Source organism: Callorhinus ursinus, unplaced genomic scaffold (assembly GCF_003265705.2).
Source record: "Callorhinus ursinus isolate GAN/ISIS: 27379988/994484 unplaced genomic scaffold, GSC_fseal_2.0 scaffold42, whole genome shotgun sequence".
Lineage (NCBI taxonomy): Eukaryota > Metazoa > Chordata > Mammalia > Carnivora > Otariidae > Callorhinus > Callorhinus ursinus.
Genome location: NW_027397104.1, coordinates 980,978 through 999,446, shown reverse-complemented (window position 1 = coordinate 999,446; position 18,469 = coordinate 980,978). Strand labels below are relative to the sequence as shown.

Sequence of the window (18,469 nt, the reverse complement as noted above, 5' to 3'; positions counted from 1 at the left end):
CAGCAAAGCACCCAGTTGTTTTGCCTACCGAATTGTCCAGAAGAAACTGGGAGAGGAAAATAGAAAGGTATATTCAAACCAGCTGTTATCTCCTATTAATCTTGTTATCAGTGATTTCCAACCAATACATGAAACCATTCTGAGCTTATAACCTTGCTCCAAATTTTTTAAAGTTCAACTTTCTTCTAAGCTGTGTAGAATTTAAGAAGAATGAACTTATCTAAAACAGCTTCAGTTTAGGGAAAATTGTTTCCTTTTAGGTAAAATTAAAAGAAATTTACAACAAAAAAACAAACAACCTCAATCAACTGCCACCAATTTTTAGCACTGTATATTTTCTGGACATTCTGTTACTATACCTGATCATGTATGTCAACCATTACTGCATTTTGCTGGGGTGGATGAGCAGCAGGATGTAACAGACGGGGAGATACATTCGGAGGGTGGAAGGCTCGAGGTTCCTCTATTGCTTGCTGCTGTGCATAAGGGAGATGGTGATAGTTTTCATCTTGACTAATGGAATTATGTCGAGACAGACGATCCCTTCTTCCTCTCTGGCGCCTGACAGGAGGACTGTAATATAGCAAATGTCAAAAAAGTCATTATATTTACTGTTGTGATCCATAAGGATTCTGTATTGTCTCTCTTTGTAATACATCAGTTTATGCTAAGGCAAAACCTTGAGTATTAAATAACTGCTGTGGTTCCCATCAGCTCTAAAAACATAATTTTAAACATTTTTTTTTTAAATGGTATTCAGCTCTGCCAATATTAGAAATCAATAGCCCACTACTGGTCTTTTTGTTTGTTTAACTGTATGAAACCGCCCTTTGGAAAGGCAAAAGTACTCAAATACCAGCAATTTCACGTGGCTTAACCCATTATTTCGCTTTTATCTTATAAACATATAAATTTTATTTTGCATATATCTTGCCAATATTCTACATATGCCTAATGGGCACTTCATGTTTTGTCTATCTAGCTAAGATACACAGAAAGACAGTTCATCACACTGGTAGTTGCCAGAGGGAAGCTGGGGTAGGGGGAGCAAAATGAGTGAAGAGGGAGAGGTACAGGCTTCCAGTTATGGAATGAGAAAGTCATGGGGATGAAAGGTACAGCATAAGGAATATAGTAAATGGCATTATAATAGCATTGTATGGTGATAGATGGTAGCTACACTTGTGATGAGCATAGCATAACATACAGACCTGTCAAATCCTTATGTTGTTACACTTAAAACACTGTGTCAACTGTAGTTCAATTAAAAAAAAAAAAAAGCGAGAAGGTGGAAAAAAGAGTTCCTACATACTTAAAATGAGAATTTTTCAAAAAGCAAGTAGAAAATACATAAAATAACTAAGAACATTTGTTGACAACGACAAATATAATAGTAACTCAGTAAATGCTGGAAATGGAAATGACTGAGATAGCATCAGCATAAATACTCCTGTAATATACAGAATTTTTAAAGACTGGTTATGAAGGAAACCACTTTTACTCCCTCTACACCAGTCATAGTCATCTATATAGTTTAACAAATTTTGTCAAGCTGTTATTGTGAGATTTCCATTTTTCTACTTCTCTACAATTCCACAATTCATCTCCAATGCTTTTTACAATGGCTCAGCATCAATGCAATTCAAAAAAGCAGCCTCATTAAAATGTAGTCTACAGGGGCACCTGGGTGGCTCAGTTGGTTAAGTGGCTGCCTTTGGTTCAGGTCATGATCCCAGAGTCCTGGGATAGAGCTCCGCATCAGGTCCCTGCTCGATGGGCAGGCCACTTCTCCCTCTCCACTGCTTGTGCTGCTCATGCTCTCTCAAATAAATGAAATCTTTAAAATAAACAAATAAAATGTACTCTACATTGGGCAAAAGAGGCCAAACAGCCCCCTTCCAGACAAAGCTATACATATAGCCCTTTCAGCAATCTTTAATGAGATCAGGTCACCTCTCTACCTCTAAATCTGCTGCTTCTCACTCCCAATTGCCCAATCTTAAAGAGAACAAGGACATTCCTTGTTAACTCTTCGATAGTGCTCTTGATACCACTCCCCAGGTTCTTGTTCCATTAACTGCCTCCACTAACTTTAATGTCTCCTTTTGCAAAATTTACATATCTTTGCTTCAAAATCTACATACTGTATTTCATTGAATTTAAGATGCCATCCACCCTAGAAATCACTTTTTAAATGTTTTGAGGTAATTTTGGTAGTTTTTTGTATACCCTTTGCCCAGCTTTCCTTCATGTTATCTTCCATAAACATAAAAAAATTACTAAAATTAATAAACCTTGGTATTGTACTAATTAAACAGGGCATATTTCAGATTTCACTAGTTTTTCCACCTTTGTCCCCTCACTGTTGAGAATCCAATACAGGATCCCATTATTGCATATAGTTGTCCTATCTCTCTTTTATGTATTTTTGGGGGGGATGGGGAGGAGCAGAGAGGGGGGAGAGGATCTTAAGCAGGATCCATGCCTGGCACAGAGCCCGACATGGGGCTCCATCTCACGATGCTGAGGTTCATGACTTGAGCCCGAAACCAAGAGTCAGATGCTTAACAGACTGAGCCACCCAGGCGCCGCTATTATCTGTACAAATATTTTATTTTATTTTTTAGATTTTATTTATTTATTTGACAGAAAGAGACACAGCGAGAGAGGGAACACAAGCGGGGGAGTGGGAAAGGGAAAAGCAGGCTTCCCTCTGAACAGGGAGCCTGATGCAGGGCTCATTCCCAGGAGCCTGGGATCATGACCTGAGCCGAAGGCAGCCGCTTAACCGACTGAGCCACTCAGGCGCCCTGTACAAATATTTTAAAGGACTGTTTATGGGGCTCCTGGCTTGTTTAGTCAGTGGAGCATGTGACTCTGGATCTCAGGTTTGTGTGTTGGAGTTGGCTGTAGAGGTTACTTAAATCTTAAAATAAATATATAAGATAAAGGACTGTTTTATGTAAAAAATAAAAAAGATGCCAATTAAACTATGATATACCATCAATTCTAATTCCTTAATAGATGTTAAGATGTGGGAAAATATGTACCTTAAAATCAAAATAGAGTACATGTGCTCAGATCATTCATCTCCTGAAAATCTACTCAACCTATACATAAACTTTAAGGGCCCCTTTATTATTGTTTTATTCTGTTGTTGCCACTTGTTCTTATTTTCCTACTCAAAAATTTCAGCAGCACTCCCAACGAAACACAAATTAAGATCCAAGTCCTCATGTTGACATTCAAGTCTATTATCTAGTCCCTTTATCTTTACTATATGGCCTCCCATTAAATGTTATGTGTGCATTTCTGACAACATTTAGAAAGCAGAATTGAAAAATCTAGAATAAATAATGACAATAATAAAATATGAACAAATATTTCTTTCAGTTGACTTTATCATATTTTGTCATTTAATTTTTGGTGTATCATTTGCCACAAAGCTGTTCTGTCCTCTTACCTGCCTTATGTTGGATTGAGTTTTCTATACGTTTTACCTGTTTTTGTGTAGAAGCTATACATTCCTTATTTCTATTCTCCTAGTGATTACCCTTAATTTTTAAATATACACCTACACTTTCCTAAAAACACCTAGATTTACTCAGCTTCCTAGCAGGTAGAAAACTTATTATACTCTTCTCGTCACTCTTTCCCCATCTCATGTGCAGATCGTTTCCATATTTCTTTCTCTTTAAACAACAGACCTTTACTCAGACTTATAGTATGTCTTTTTCATTTCCTTTGCTAACCAATGGTCTTGAACCCTAGTTCTTGCATTCATTTTTCCGCTTCCTGGAGAGAGTACAATTTTTAACAATTCTTTCAGGGAGGATTTCTTGCTGGTCAATTCTGTCTCTTATTATTTGAAATGTATTTATATTTTGGCTTTACACTTAAGTGATAAATCAGCTGGCAGAACTCAAAGTTTCTGTCTTGGAACATTTGTGAATTTTTATTATCCTTGGTGTATGTTCTGTAACTTCACCAAAGTCTTGTTCGACACTCATGTCTTTCTTAAATTCTGAGAAATGGTTTTGCATTATTTCTTTTAAAAGGTCATTCAGGGGCGCCTGGGCGGCTCAGTTGGTTAAGCGACTGCCTTCAGCTCAGGTCCTGATTCCAGGGTCTTGGGATCAAGTCCCACATGGGGCTCCACCCCCCCCCCCCCCGCCCCGCGGGGAGCCTGCCTCTCCCTCTCCCTGCCACTCCCCCTGCTTGTGCTCTCCGTCAAATAAATAAAATCTTTTTTTTTTAAAAGGTCCCTTCAATTGTCTCCATCTGAAAATATTATTAGACATACTCAGAACTGATGGCTCTGTCTCTATGTTTAAACTTTTTTATCCACACTTTTCATTTTGCCTTTTACACTACATCTGGGAAAATTTCTCCACTTGATCTTCCAGAAACTAGGACACCTTTTCTGCACATTTCCTGAGTTCTAAATTTTTCCTTAGGAAGGTTTCTAGTTGACTTTTATGAACATCCTCTTGCATCTCTCTCATGTTACACTTACTCAAAAATTCTGTCTGTTCTATTAACTGTTTCTTTAAGTTCTTTGTTTTACTGAGTTTAGTGTCCTTCTTTCACTTTGTGTGCTCATCTTTGTATCTTAAATTATGGTAGACTGCTGCTGAAAACTGTTATCTGCTTGCACAGCCTGCTTCTGGGAGGCAATCTGGCAGCTAAGCTTAAAGCTAGCCTACAATGAAGTACTAAATGGAGAATGGGGTAAGGAATAACACACACTACTGGGCAGAATAAGCCTTTAAGTTTTCTAGTAAGTGCTTCCTCCTATCCTCCCCCTGTGTTTCCATGAGCTTAGAGCATGATGCTTCTCTTCAATTTAACAACCCATAGCTAGTTACTACTACCATCTGGAAATAGGCACTTCTGACATTCCCTTTCTGATCCAGAGCCTTTCCTATGATCCAGCAATTGTACCCCTAGGACTATATGCTACTGAAATGTTTCCACATGTACACCAGGAAATGTGTACATAAAAGGTTCCTAATAACACTCTTTGTAATAGTAAGAAACTGAGCATAACCATTACTCAATAGATGGATAAATGGTATATCAATATAATGTAAGATTATACCAAGTAAAAATAAATGAACTACTACTATCCACGTTAAAAATAGAATGTTTGATAAACAAAATCAAAGGAGAATATATTTAAATGAAAGTAAAACCGGCAAAACCTAAAATTATATTGTTTTAGAATACATTCCTAGGTATTAAAAAGTATTAACAAGGGACTGATATCAAATCACAGAACAGGGTTTATCCTCTAGGAAGAATGAACAGGTGCTTTTGAAGTACTAACAATGTTCTATTTTAACCTGGGTGTTGATACACTTTTGTGTTATCCTTTTAAGTGTATGCTTGTTTTACATGTTCTTTTTTTTTCAAGATTTTATTTATTTTTTTGACAGAGAGAGACACAGTGAGAGAGGGAACACAAGCAAGGGGAGTGGGAGAGGGAGAAGCAGGCTTCCCGCCAAGCAGGGAGCCCGATGCGGGGCTCGATCCCAGGACCCTGGGATCATGACCCGAGCCAGAGGCAGACGCTTAAGGACTGAGCCACCCAGGCGCCCCTACTGAACATATGACACATTTCACCATAATACAATAGAGAAGATTACAGCAGGTGCTTACACTGTAACCTTGAAACAAACCACCATATTGTCTCATGCTATTATATTTAACAGCTATAAAATATTTTACCTGGGTTGACATACATTATTTTAACTTAAACATTCCCATAAAATTGGGGGAAAATGCACCAAGTAATGTAAAAGTCTTAGTGTCTCAACAGACTATAACTCAGAAACAGGTTTATTTTGTCTCATTTGGAACAAAGAATGGTGGTTTTTTAATTTTTTTTTAAGATTTTATTTATTTGTCAGAGAGAGAATGAGAGAGAGAGAGTACAGCAAGCAGAGGGAGCCCAATGAGGGACTTGATCCCAGGGTGCTGGGATCATGACTTGAGCCGAAGGCAGGCACTTAACCGAGGTGTCCCAAGAATGGTGGTTTTAAGATCCTTCAGTATTAGTTTCCCAGGGCTGCCATAACAAAATACCACACACTAGGTGGCTTAAACAACAAAAATTAATTTTCTCACAGCTCTGGAGACTAAAAGTCCAAGATCAAGGTGTCAGCATGATGGGTTTCTCGTGAGAGCGCTCTTTCCTGGTTTGCAGGTGACCACCTTTTCACTGTGTCCTCACATGCTAGAGACAGTGAGCTCTCTGGTGTCTCTTCTTATGAGGACACCAATCCTATTGGATTGAGGGCCCCACCCTTATGACTTCATTCAACCTTAATTACTTCCTTAGAGACCCCATCTCCAAATATAACCACACTGGGAATTAGGGCTTCAACATATGAATTTTGAAGAGAGACAAACATTCAGTCCATAACACCTTCCTAACTCAAGAGTTGCAATGTTTCTTAGATTACCAACATCCTGGACATGCAAACCCTTGTCTTACTCCAAGGATACACAATTTCCCTGAAGAAGAAATGTATGACCTCAGGCCACAACTGAAGCAGCAGCAGCTCAGAAGAAATATATTCCTCTGGAAAGCCAGAGGCCAAATCCCATGAGAGAGAGGACTGAGCATTGAAGTAAACCTCAGCGAGTCTTTCACACCACAGGCTCCACAGTTTTATAAGAAACCTGATTAAGCTCCCAGTTGCCTTAAGGATACAGAAGAAATAGGAATGGAGTGAAAAAAAAGGTAGCTCATTTCTAGGGTCTCCATATTTCCTTACAGTTTTGAACTATAAAATGCATTTTTCTGTAATCAAAATTGCAGGCTAGCCCACACAAAGCCTTAAACCATAAAGTAGCTGAATTCATATATAATGGCATGGATTGATTTTAGGTAAGTCACTGTAGGCTCTTTCAATTTCTTCACCTGTCAACCACAAGCTAAATGAACTCTCATGCTCTAGTGTGGGAGTCTAAACAATGTGTCATGTTGTTTTTCATGTGTGGGTGTGAGTACGTATGTGATGTGTTCATAAAATACCCATGGGGGAAAAATGCTTTCTGACATTAAAAAAAAATCTCATAAATCTACCAATGGAAGAAAATTTAAGACATACATTGTAACCAACTAACCTTCTTCTGTTGCGTGCAGGTGTGTTGCATCGTTCCCCTGAGAAGTGATGTTGGCTTGATCGAACTGAAGGGGGCTGCCTATTTGATGTCATCTCCCATGGTCGCATTGGTGGTGAGGGAGCTGGTGATGCTGATGTATAATCAAAGACTGAATGAGAGAGGCGCTGTCTCTTGGGACTTGGACTATCTTCACTCTGCCAATGCAAAAAAAAATCAATCAACTTAATGAGACGTTTTAATAAGAATTCTGCATTACTATATCTGCATAGGAGTTTAAATATATTTACCTTCAAGAGTAAAGGAAGGGAAAAATATGCTGTCAACCCAAATTAAATATCTTTAAAGAACCAAAGATGCTGGGTAAGGGAAGGGAGATGCAAAGTGACTATCAAATGAAAAGTAGAATCTGTTTCTTAAAAATTATCATAAAACTCATCAACATAGATGTAATGTATGGTGATTAACAATACAATTTTTTTTAAAAACTCATCCACATATAAGGTACACAATAAGGCGATAAGCAGTTGTATGGAACTTGACCATTTTTTTTTAAACACTTATTTATTCATTCTAGAGAGAGAGCATTCGTGCTGGGTGGAGGGGAGGAAGAGAGAGAGAACCTCAAGCAGACTCTCCCGACTCTCCACGACGGACTCTGCTCCGCGGGAGGCCTGCTTCTCCCTCTCCCACTTCCCCTGCTTGTGATCCCTCTCTCACTGTGTCCCTCTCTCGCTGTGTCTCTCTCTGTCAAATAAATTAAATCTTGAATAAATAAATAAGGAAGGAAGGAAGGAAGACTAGAAGAAGTTCACTGGCATGGGGAATCATAAGAAAACGTAACTACTCTGTCTGGACTGGGAACTGGAGAGGAGATTTCTCTCCTAAGAACTCAAACCACAGGTTAGCTCCTCGCACCAAATTTAGAATTCAATTTTTTCATTACCCATAGAGGTTGCCTATGAACCTCTAAGCTTAGAAATATAGAAACTGGTTCAGAATTATGCTACCACAAGGACTCTTGACAGAGGTAAATGCAAAGCAGAATCTGGAGGGATACTCCCATTAAGTTGGCCAGTGGTTCTTACACTTCTGCATGTGTCAGAACCACCAGGTTGCTGGGCCAACGAATCTTCATTTCTAAATTGTTTGTGGGTGATGCTTACTACTGCTGGTCTGGAACTACACTTTGAGAACCACCAAACCAAATTAAGGAACTCTCTTAGGAAAAGTCTCTAAGGATAAACCCACCATAAAAGAGAAATTTACTTTTTTGGGACCCCGTGGGTGGCTGAGTCAGTTAAGCATCAATTTTTTTTTTTTTTTTTTTTTTTTTTAAGAGAGGGAGAGAAGGAGGTGGGCAGAGGAAGAGAAAGAATCTTAAGCAAGCTGGATGCTTTGATCAATTGAGCCATCCAGGCACCCCCAATGTCTGACTCTTGATTTTGGCTCAGGTCATGATCTCAGAGTTGTGAGATCAGGCCCCACATCGGGCTCTGTGCTTGGCATGAAGCCTGCTTAAGATTCTCTCCTTCTCCCTTTGTCTCCCCGCCGACGACCCGCCCTGACTCACTCTTCTCAAAAAAATTAAAAAAAAAAATAAACACCCATACCTTCTCCACTTGCCTTAACTATCTTTGACAAAAGATAAAATTTCTCATTTCACAATTAAGAAACAAATGTTAAATTTAAATGACCCAGAGAGAGAAAACAATGAATTCCATTCATTTTAAACAACAGATGTCAAAGTACTTAGAATACACTCCATATAAAGCAAGTCGGTAATAAAGAATAACCACCAAGACGGACCATTTTTTTGGTTTGTTTTGCAAACTAAAGATATAAGCAGGGGAAAAGCAAGAAATTAACAATTTCATATTTTAATCACACAATATGGTTTATAAAATGCTCTCTCTACATTCTCTCATTTAATTCTCCACAACCTGAAGTCTTTGTTTATACTACATCCAGACTGATGTGTTGCTATCAGTCAAGACGAACCAATGACAACTGAATGACTACTGCCTTTGAACGACACAATGCATAGTCCTGTTTCACATAATTCACACTGGACTTCAATTTTCTAATGCACAGCTCTCATATTCCTAGCTCAAAAGATTTCAGAATAAAATCTAAATTCATAACAAGACTAACTACATTTTCCTCGGATGTTATCTTGCACATATAGAGGGGAAGGAGGCTTTGAATACTGTATTTTCAAAAGCATGCATTAAAAAAAATCAGAAATTTGCCTTCTGATATGATCCAAGTTTGTGTTTTTTCATGAAAGGCCAAAGATTTTTTTATGTGCAGTGAGTGCTTAGATAGGGACTCTAGTGGTATAGCACTGCAATCCCACCATAATGAAGGGAATCCAATATTTTGTGAAAATATGATGATACTATCATTGGCCATAACTATAGTCCAACTTCGAGGGCTCCCTCACTTTAGAATAACATATTAATGTCCTATTTTTTCTTTAAAAAAAAAAAATTAAGTAGACTCCATGCCCAGCGTGGAGCCCAATGTGGGGCCTGAACTCACAACCCTGAGATCAAGAGTCAGACGCTTAAATGACTGAACCACCCAGGTGTCCCTTTCTTAATTTTTAATTACACAAAACATCACTGGTTCACAAAAACTGATTTACCTTGATGTTGTAATATGTTTCCAAATGGTATGTTAGTTCCACAAAAACACTAGATTTTATGCATCATGAATCTGCAACTATAACTTTAAGCTGTAAACACAAATCAATGGTTAAAATAAAAAAATCTGAAGCATAAACATGAAACCAATGAAAACAGAGAAGATATTAAGAACAACCTGAAATCAAGAAATCCATATGACATACCCATGTGGAGTTGTTCTGCAGACAGCTGGAGCTCAGACACTAGAAGTTTTAGTTTTTGGTATACAGATAGATGGGCAGGTTAATGAAGCTACAGGCATAGACAAAATTTCCCCCCAAATAATTTATACAGAGAAAAGGAAGCCCAATATTGAACTCTTAAGAAATATTTTATGCCGAGTAGCTGATGAGAGGAAAGTGGAGTGTGGTGAGAGAAGCCAGTGGAATGGAGTTTCAAGGATTCAACTGAGAGGTCACATTAAGCTGGAGATTGAAAAACATCCACTGTGTTTAACAACAAACAGCTCACTGACACGGAGCTATTTCTTCGTAATATGATTTAGTATCTATTATGGCATATTGCCTCTTACAGCAATTTTCAAAATAGTTTTTTCTCCCTGTCTTTTCTTTGAAAATCTTATGAATTTAGGATGACTCTGTAAGGTTTCTAAAATCATAAAATTCTGATATTTTGGCTGAAATTTTTATTCAGTCTATAACTGTGCTGGAGAAGAGAAATTGTTTTACAATAGTTTTCTCTTTCAGAGACGTCTATTTCTGTGTATAAATCATGAAAATTTCAATCACCTAATTAACTTTCATAAACTCACAAAATCAAGTATCACACAGCTATCATTAAAACACACACACGCCTGAAATTAAGGGCTCTCCTAGACACGAAATCTAAGTTCCCCACAAGGTACCTGTTTTATGAAAGCACCCTATCTTCAATCGCAATCAATGAATTGGTTGATAGTACAGAAACTGCTAATTTTAAAACTATAAGGAGTAGATAGCAGAGACAAGAGGGCATTTTTTGGGGAGATGAAATTGTTCTAATATCTTGATTGTGGCAGTGGTTCCACCACATCTGTATACATTTGTCAAAAGTCACAAACCTGTACTCTACAAGGGTGAATTTTACTGTATGTTAATTATACTTTAAATTTCTAAAACAATTATAGGGGGTACTTTGATTCTAATATTGAATATAGACTTATTTTTATAGAGATGCAAATGTGCCTACACCTATACCTCTTCTGTGAGAAAATCCAGGGTAACAAATACACAAAGCCATCACTTTTATAGAAAATAAAGTATCAACTAAGGGGCACCTGGGTGGCTCAGTTGGTTAAGCACCTGACTTTGGCTCAGGTCATGATCCCAGGGTCCTGGGATCAAGCCCCGCATCGGACCCCTTGCTCAGCAGGGAATCTGTTTCTCCCTCTCCCTCTGCCCCCCACTGGTGCTCACTCACTCTCTCAAATGAATAAAATCTTGAAACGCATACAAGAATATTCATGGCAACATTGCTTGCAATAATAGTAAAAAACTGGAAACTACTGGAAATGTCCATCAAAAAGAAAACCCAAATTTTGAGTAACATATTAATGTCAGCATATTCATATAAAATGGAACACAAAAAGGAAATGAATCAACTCTCTGGCCACATGCATCAACATGGATGAATCTCAAAATGACAAAAATACAAAGTATGATACCATTTATATTAAGCTCAGAAACTAAACAGTATAGTATTGAGGGATACTGCATGTGGTGAAACCACTTAGAGAAGCAAGGGGTATTAAACACAAAATTCAGAGTTTTACCCAAGGCACAGGTATGGGACAGCAGGCAGATATAATATGGAAGGTCATTTGAATGCTTCTAAAATACTGGTAATGGTTGACTTCTTAAGATGGATGGTATTTTTAAAATTATGTGTCTGGATTTATACTTTATAACTTTCACATATGAAATATTTTTGTAATTTTAAAAATTAAAAGAGCCTGCAAATTTTGAAAGATTCTGACGAAGAGTAATATAAAACAAGCAAAGTACAAAGGTCTTTAATAAGAACAGTGACAAAATTGATAAAGTGGAGATGAATAACAAATATAGCTCAAAAACAGATGAGATTTTTGTTCAAAGATGACTGGTGGTTGGAAACAAGGATCCAGGAGAATATCAAACACTTTCCTTCTCCTCTACGACCGTCCCACTTACTGGATACATACTCAATTCCCATGCTTGAAGTGGGGGAGGGGAGGGTCAACAATTTTTTTTACTCATATACAAGATTGCAGGGAAAATGATATCCTCTGAAAAGAGACTGGTTTCAGCTAAGATAAGGGAATAAAGAGGATGCTTCAAGAAAAAAAAAAATGGAAGAGGTAAGTGAGTCTGTTTAAAATGGAGTATTCCAAAGGGAAGAAGCAGAAAAAGCTGGGAGGGAAGGAACTTGGGGGAGAGCCAAGAAATGAATAACTCCAAGGATAAGAAATGGGTAGATTTCTCCCTTTCACATGGCAACTAAGTTTTCTAAGGATGAGAGAAGCATAACTGGAACAAGAAATCATACCCAATTGTATTATCAGAATTAGTTGAAGGTATATGACAGTATCTCAAAGGGGATGTGAGAAGGATTTACTTTGCTTCATGCGCAACAGTGGTAGGTGAGAAAGTGGGCAGAGAAAAATCTCCAGTCTTCCCTGGGAGCCAAGTACACTGAGGCCCTTGTTTTAAAGTTAGAAAGAAGTAAGACTTCAGTTTAACTAGGGCTATAAACAAAAATTTAACAATAATACTTTTCACCTTTCTGCAACACTCAAGTGGAATTGGCTCTTTTTGTTTTCAAAACATATGTTTAATATTGCATTTGCCAGCAACTTCTTGAGTTTAAAGTTAATATTGAGTTAATGCCTGAAGACTCAAAGAAGTACGGGAAACAAAGAAAACATCAAATAACTGTTTATTGGTGGCAGTAGGGAAAGTAGTAAGTCAATTTCTTCCTTAGCTACACTGGTTTACTAAATATCAAGCTATTACAGACCAATGCTGTATCAAAAATGGTAGTCAATACTCCACTTATTTCAATACAGATAACTATGTCTTTTAACATATACTGTACTATTTACAGAAATGCCTGTTATCTAAAGGTGGTATGTTATAGCAGACAAGAAATAGCAAAAGGTGAATTTGAGTCTCTGCTCTGCCAATAACTAGCTATGTAACTGGGCATCTCAGAGAGCTTTTCTGAGCCTATTTCTTCATCTAGAAAACCATCCATGACTGGTTTATTATTAGGAGGATTAAAAACAAAGGAGACGAGGGCGCCTGGGTGGCTCAGTTGGTTAAGCGACTGCCTTCGGCTCAGGTCATGGTCCTGGAGTCCCGGGATCGAGTCCCGCATCGGGCTTCCTGCTCAGCAGGGAGTCTGCTTCTCCCTCTGACCCTCTTCCCTCTCATGCTTTCTATCTCTCATTCTCTCTCTCTCTCAAATAAATAAATAAAATCTTTAAAAAAAAAAACAAAGGAGACGATAACATGCAAAGAGGAGAACCTGGCACAAATTGCAACAAGGAATATCATATTGAAGAGCCATGGATCACCTACAAAGCTATTCTCAGAAATTTTACATCTCCAATTTCATGTATCACAAGCATTTCTCTTTCAGAACTAGTCCCAAGCCCCAACCTACCACTCCCACACAAACAGAAAATGAGCCAGTTCTATCCAAAAGTCCAAGCTTTGATGAGCGACTCTCACTACCTCAGATTTATACACACATATACAAATATATGCCTTGGCCCACAACCCTAATATCCAGAAGCAATTTTATAACTAGTTTCCTTTTGGTAATACTAATACTGACTTCCATTACTAAAACATGCTTCTCCATGAGTAATGGATTGGAAATTGAGTTGCCAGTAATTTATGTGAGCACATCCTAGCAATCTTGTCAATAAACTAATGACAGTCCCTGCCTTAATTTATTTTCATTTTATATATAACAAAAATTTTAATTACATTTTACCTACAGGGACCAAAAGTGATAGAAGGCAAGTTACCATGTTTTCTTTTTGAAATATACATCACTATCAAACTCTGGGCACTAAGCAAATAAGTAGTGACGGCTTTAAAAACTATCTTGCATGCTCCCATTTTTCCATTCCTACACAACTTCATATATCTACTTTCCTATAGAACTTGGCCTATAAGGACAAGTGATTAAGACCAAAAGATCAAAAAACAAGAATATTAAGTGGTCAAATAATAAACAGCAACTCAAGAGAAGACAAACATTCTTCAGAAAAGCTGGCTAAAATGTTATGTTGAAGAAGTCCTCTAAGAAGAATACTTATTCCCACATACAACAGAAAATAAGAAGAAGATATTGAGAATTCTGTTTTAAGCCTTCCTAGAAACAACCTAAAATGTATCTGTGACTTTCAGCCCTACGTAGGGAAAGGGTAAATATATAAGAACCTGTAAGAAAGCTTTGAAGTGAGCATCCTCTTGAACGGTAGTATTCTGATCACTTGGGAGGAGAGGGAACAGGCTCTGAAGTCTCACCCTTTCACAAATCACCTTGTTAGGATGGCCAGGTAGAGGTGCTGAATTGGACCCGGGAGATATCTGGGAAAAAGAGGGAGAAGAAAAGGATAGTTCATGGCTAGCCGCACCAATGTGGAGAATCATGTCTATGAAGGACAGTCTGGATTTTCTAGGTATTTGTGTTAGCAGAGACTGGAAAGAAATTAAAAATCTTAAACATCAAAACAAATATAAGGACGGCAAAGGTTGCCTCTGGCAACGGATCTCTTACAAAAACTTTTTTAAAAGACAAAACAGCACTGCTCAAAAATGCAAGGTCCATCCTATGTTTCCCATAAAATATCAGTATCTTTTCTGTTGGTATTAATTCTAAAATCCTAAAATCCTCAAGGACAGATAAGACTTCATGTTAAGAAAACCTGAGGTAAAATCATGTTTCAGGTACAGAAAGATTACTGTCCATCGTGACTAAGATTAATATTTTTTGTTTTTTTAATTAACCTTCTGTATGATCATGCAAAGAAGACAGATTTCAGAACATTTGTAGCAAACCTTCTATAATTACCATAGGTATAAAAAAGAAGAGTTTGTGGACAGCTCAGCTCTATTCAACACAAACTAGTGACCTTAAGAATAAAGGGTAAGATCATAAGCCCCAAAGCAAATGACTGCACGTTTTAAATGCTTGACTTGATTATAGGTTATCCCCTTAAACTCATATGTAATATAAACTTAAATCTGCAGCACTTTTAATCATGGACATCATGAGCATCACTTGTACCACTATGCTGTGGAATGAACTACTACCCTTGGGAGTTAAGGTGTGTGAACTTGCTTACCCCTACACTGAAGACCATGTGCTTTAAACCACTGTCTGGCTTTCAGTTTCACTGTCTCATTCATTCCCTTACATATAAAGGTCTGTTCTGTGACAGGCACTAAACCGAGAAGATAGGCATGGTTTCCTACTTTCAAGAAGTGTATGCTATGAAAAAGAAACAAAAACAAATCACTATACAATATACAGAGTATCATCTTCCTATGATTATACTAGGCACTGGGTGCTATGGAGAGGTAACTGGCAAAATACAGCAGTATAGTCAAGAAACTGCAAAATGTTCAGTTTGACTATCCAGTACAGAAGTAACCAGAGAGGAAGGCAGACACAGATCATGAAGTGGCATGCTAATTAACATTAATAATACTTCTATAATAACCTTCCTTAACTGTTACCTTTATAAATTGTTTCTGGTTTGCCATGAGCCTGGTAAAAAGATAACCAGGCCTGCTGGTAAGACGAAAATTATTTCCATACACCTTCCTAGGACTAAAAATTACTTGAGGGCAGTAACTTTAGAATTCATTACTACTGCTACACAAAATATGTTCAACATGAGCTAAAGCTTATCTCTGCACTACACACGAGTGTGCTAATATTCTTTACCACTATGATGAAGTATGAAGTGCAGAATCAAGGAATATTCTCTGAATGCCTCTTGCAAAGTCAAGAGTTGTTAGAAGACAAAACATGGATCCTGCCCTCAAGGAGCTTATTCTAGTTTAAAAAAGAAAATGCAAAGTAGCCAACTAAAGATGATGTTTTAAATGCCTGAATACAGGTAAAAATTAAAATAGAGGTAGGAGCCTTGAGTTTATCTGAAGACAGACTTCATAGGAAGAAGTGTATTTCACATTCCTGACTCCTCACTCAATCTAAGTTCTTTCACCACTTCAAAGCATTCTCTTGTCTGTTTCTTTACAGAAGTTTCGTATTCTTTTTGTAATCTTAAGCTTATAATTTGCAAGGTACCTTTGAAGAGTGTTTTAAAAAGCTCACCTATCTTCAACTATCATACCTGAAGCAGTCTGCATGAGGAGCACTCTTATAAACTGCTAGCACAAGTGGCTAGCTTGGCAAACAGAGATCAGGGAGTCAGGTTTCCTCTCTCCTTAATTCTTTGTTCCTTTGAAAACTTAAGATTTCAGTCATATATAAGTAAGAAAACAAAAACAAAACTCTGGCAAACCCTGGCCCTTATGCTCATAAATTAGTAATTTTCAAGCATATTCCTCTCCTACCCACAACAATTTCCTTCGGTCAAAAGCTCCATTTGTCTATAAAAAGGGAGGACCAAAAAAAAAAGGAGAAAAGCTATATTCAAATGCTGTCGTTAATACAGATCCAGCACAAAATGATAGATGGGCTTGAAACCGGGTGCACCCACTGGATAAAATCACATATAATCATTTTGTGTGTCCATGTAAGGCAGAATTCTAAGGCGGCCTCCAAGATTCCCACCTCTGGTACACATCTCCTGTATAGTCCACCCCTCCATGGTGTGTAGGCAGGACTATAAATAGAATGGATTTCATTTCCATGGTTAGGTGAAATTATATAACCTAATTATACGAATGCATTCACAGAAGTGAAGGGATTTAAGTGTAATTAAGATCCCAAGTCAGTTGATTTTAAGTTAATCAAGGTAAGCCCAACTTAAAGAAAGCTCTTAGAAGAGGAACTGACCCCTTCCTGAAGAGATTCTCCTGTCAACCCTGTAGGCAACCACTATGTTTGTCAGAAGGCATATGAATGGGCCCATGTGGCAGAGACACCCTCTAGGAGCTGAGAGGGTCACCAGTTGACAGCAAGAAAACGGGGGACTTCAGTCCTACAATTACAAAAACCATATTGAACCAACAACGAGTGAGCCTGGAAGAGGACGTCAAACTTCTCATGACATCACAGCACCAGAGAGGTAAAATCCCTCACAGAGGGCCCTGCAGCTTAACCCAAATCAAGATTCCCGATCCATGTAAACTGTGGGATAAGAGATTCATGTTTTAAGGTATTAAATGTGTGGTAATTTGTTACACACAACAGAAAACTAACATGACATTATGTATAGAACAGAAATTGCTGTACCACACCTGAAGAAAGTTTCTTCTCCAGAATTTTAGCTGTATTAATTTGATGAAAGATATAAATTAAGACATTTTTATCTAAGCAATACAGCAGTTTTTAAAATCTGATAATAGCTAACTTCATGCTAGGAACTGAATTAGCTCTCTGATCTTTACACACTGCAAGTCAAGGTTAACTGACTTGCTTAAAGCCACATATCTCATGAATACCAGAGCCAAAATTTGAAGCTAAGTCCACCTGGCTCTAAAATCCATGTTCAACCCACGAAAACACCTTTAAGAATTTTAAAAGTAACATTCTTGGGGCACCTGGCTGGCTCAATTAAAAGAGCCGCAAGTGACTCTTGATCTCCAGGTTTGAGTTCAAACCCCATGTTGGGTGTAGAGATTACTTAAATAAATAAAACTTACCCAAAAAAGTAACATTTTTTGTAATCTAATTGGATTATAAAAAACTATTCCACTAAATCTATTTTAAGTATTCAAAAAATATTTCCTTGTAAATTATTTCTGACATAACTTTCCATTACTTCCCTCAATCTTCCTCATTTAAAATTACTTAAAGTATACCATACTGGAAACTGATACAATTGTATTATTCTCTAACCTGGCAACTGTTGAACATTACAAAGATACAGTAACTTCAGTATTCACTCAGGATGCAACCTATGTTTAAAAAGTCCTGCCAAGAAAACATCCCTGAGACCTGATTAATCTGCAACTCCCCACACTTCTCATTTTTAATGTTTATTTACATATAACTATATGACTAACTCGCCCAACATAACTGAGAAAAGCACCTGTTTCACAAGACTAAAGTTACAGAAAACAGTTTAACATTTTAAGCACCAATATGGTACTATTTTAGGCCATCTTTTGTTTAATGTGGCCTTTCGCCGTGTGGTAAATTATAATATAACCAACAATTTAACCTGTCTTGAAGAGTCTAATTATTATCAGTCATGGTGCTAAAAATAACACAGACTTAAGAGTCCAGACATTGTCCCAGAACTTGCTTCCTCCAAAATCACTTCTGACAGCAGCTTCCTTCTTCGTTCATTTACATTTTTCTCATATAGGTGAGGCAGAAGATACGCAGGTACATGACCTCTAGGCCAGCATTAAAATAATCTACTTTCTTCAAAATAAATTGCTATAAGGCCAAATAGTCTTCCCCAAAACAACCACATTACTCTCCGGGGCGGGGGGGGGGGGGGAGTTCATTGT

The 18,469-nt window shown here is 37.6% G+C and overlaps 1 protein-coding gene across 13 annotated transcripts in view; it reads right to left on the bottom strand.

Annotated features, from left to right (window-relative positions):
• The window catches only part of RNF38 (ring finger protein 38), a 131,213-nt gene that overhangs the window by 25,268 nt on the left and 87,476 nt on the right, over positions 1-18,469 (bottom strand). For 6 of the 13 annotated variants that reach the window (XM_025852821.2, XM_025852825.2, XM_073881358.1 and 3 more), the window contains 3 exons: positions 14,252-14,401; positions 7,135-7,328; positions 360-573 (listed from right to left, as the gene is read on the bottom strand). In XM_025852821.2, coding sequence (XP_025708606.1) covers positions 360-573; positions 7,135-7,241 — 321 coding nt within the window. In that variant the 5' untranslated portion in view covers positions 7,242-7,328; positions 14,252-14,401. The remainder of the gene's footprint in view (positions 1-359; positions 574-7,134; positions 7,329-14,251; positions 14,402-18,469) is intronic. The other 7 variants (XM_025852823.2, XM_025852827.2, XM_025852830.2 and 4 more) reach the window with 2 other exon arrangements.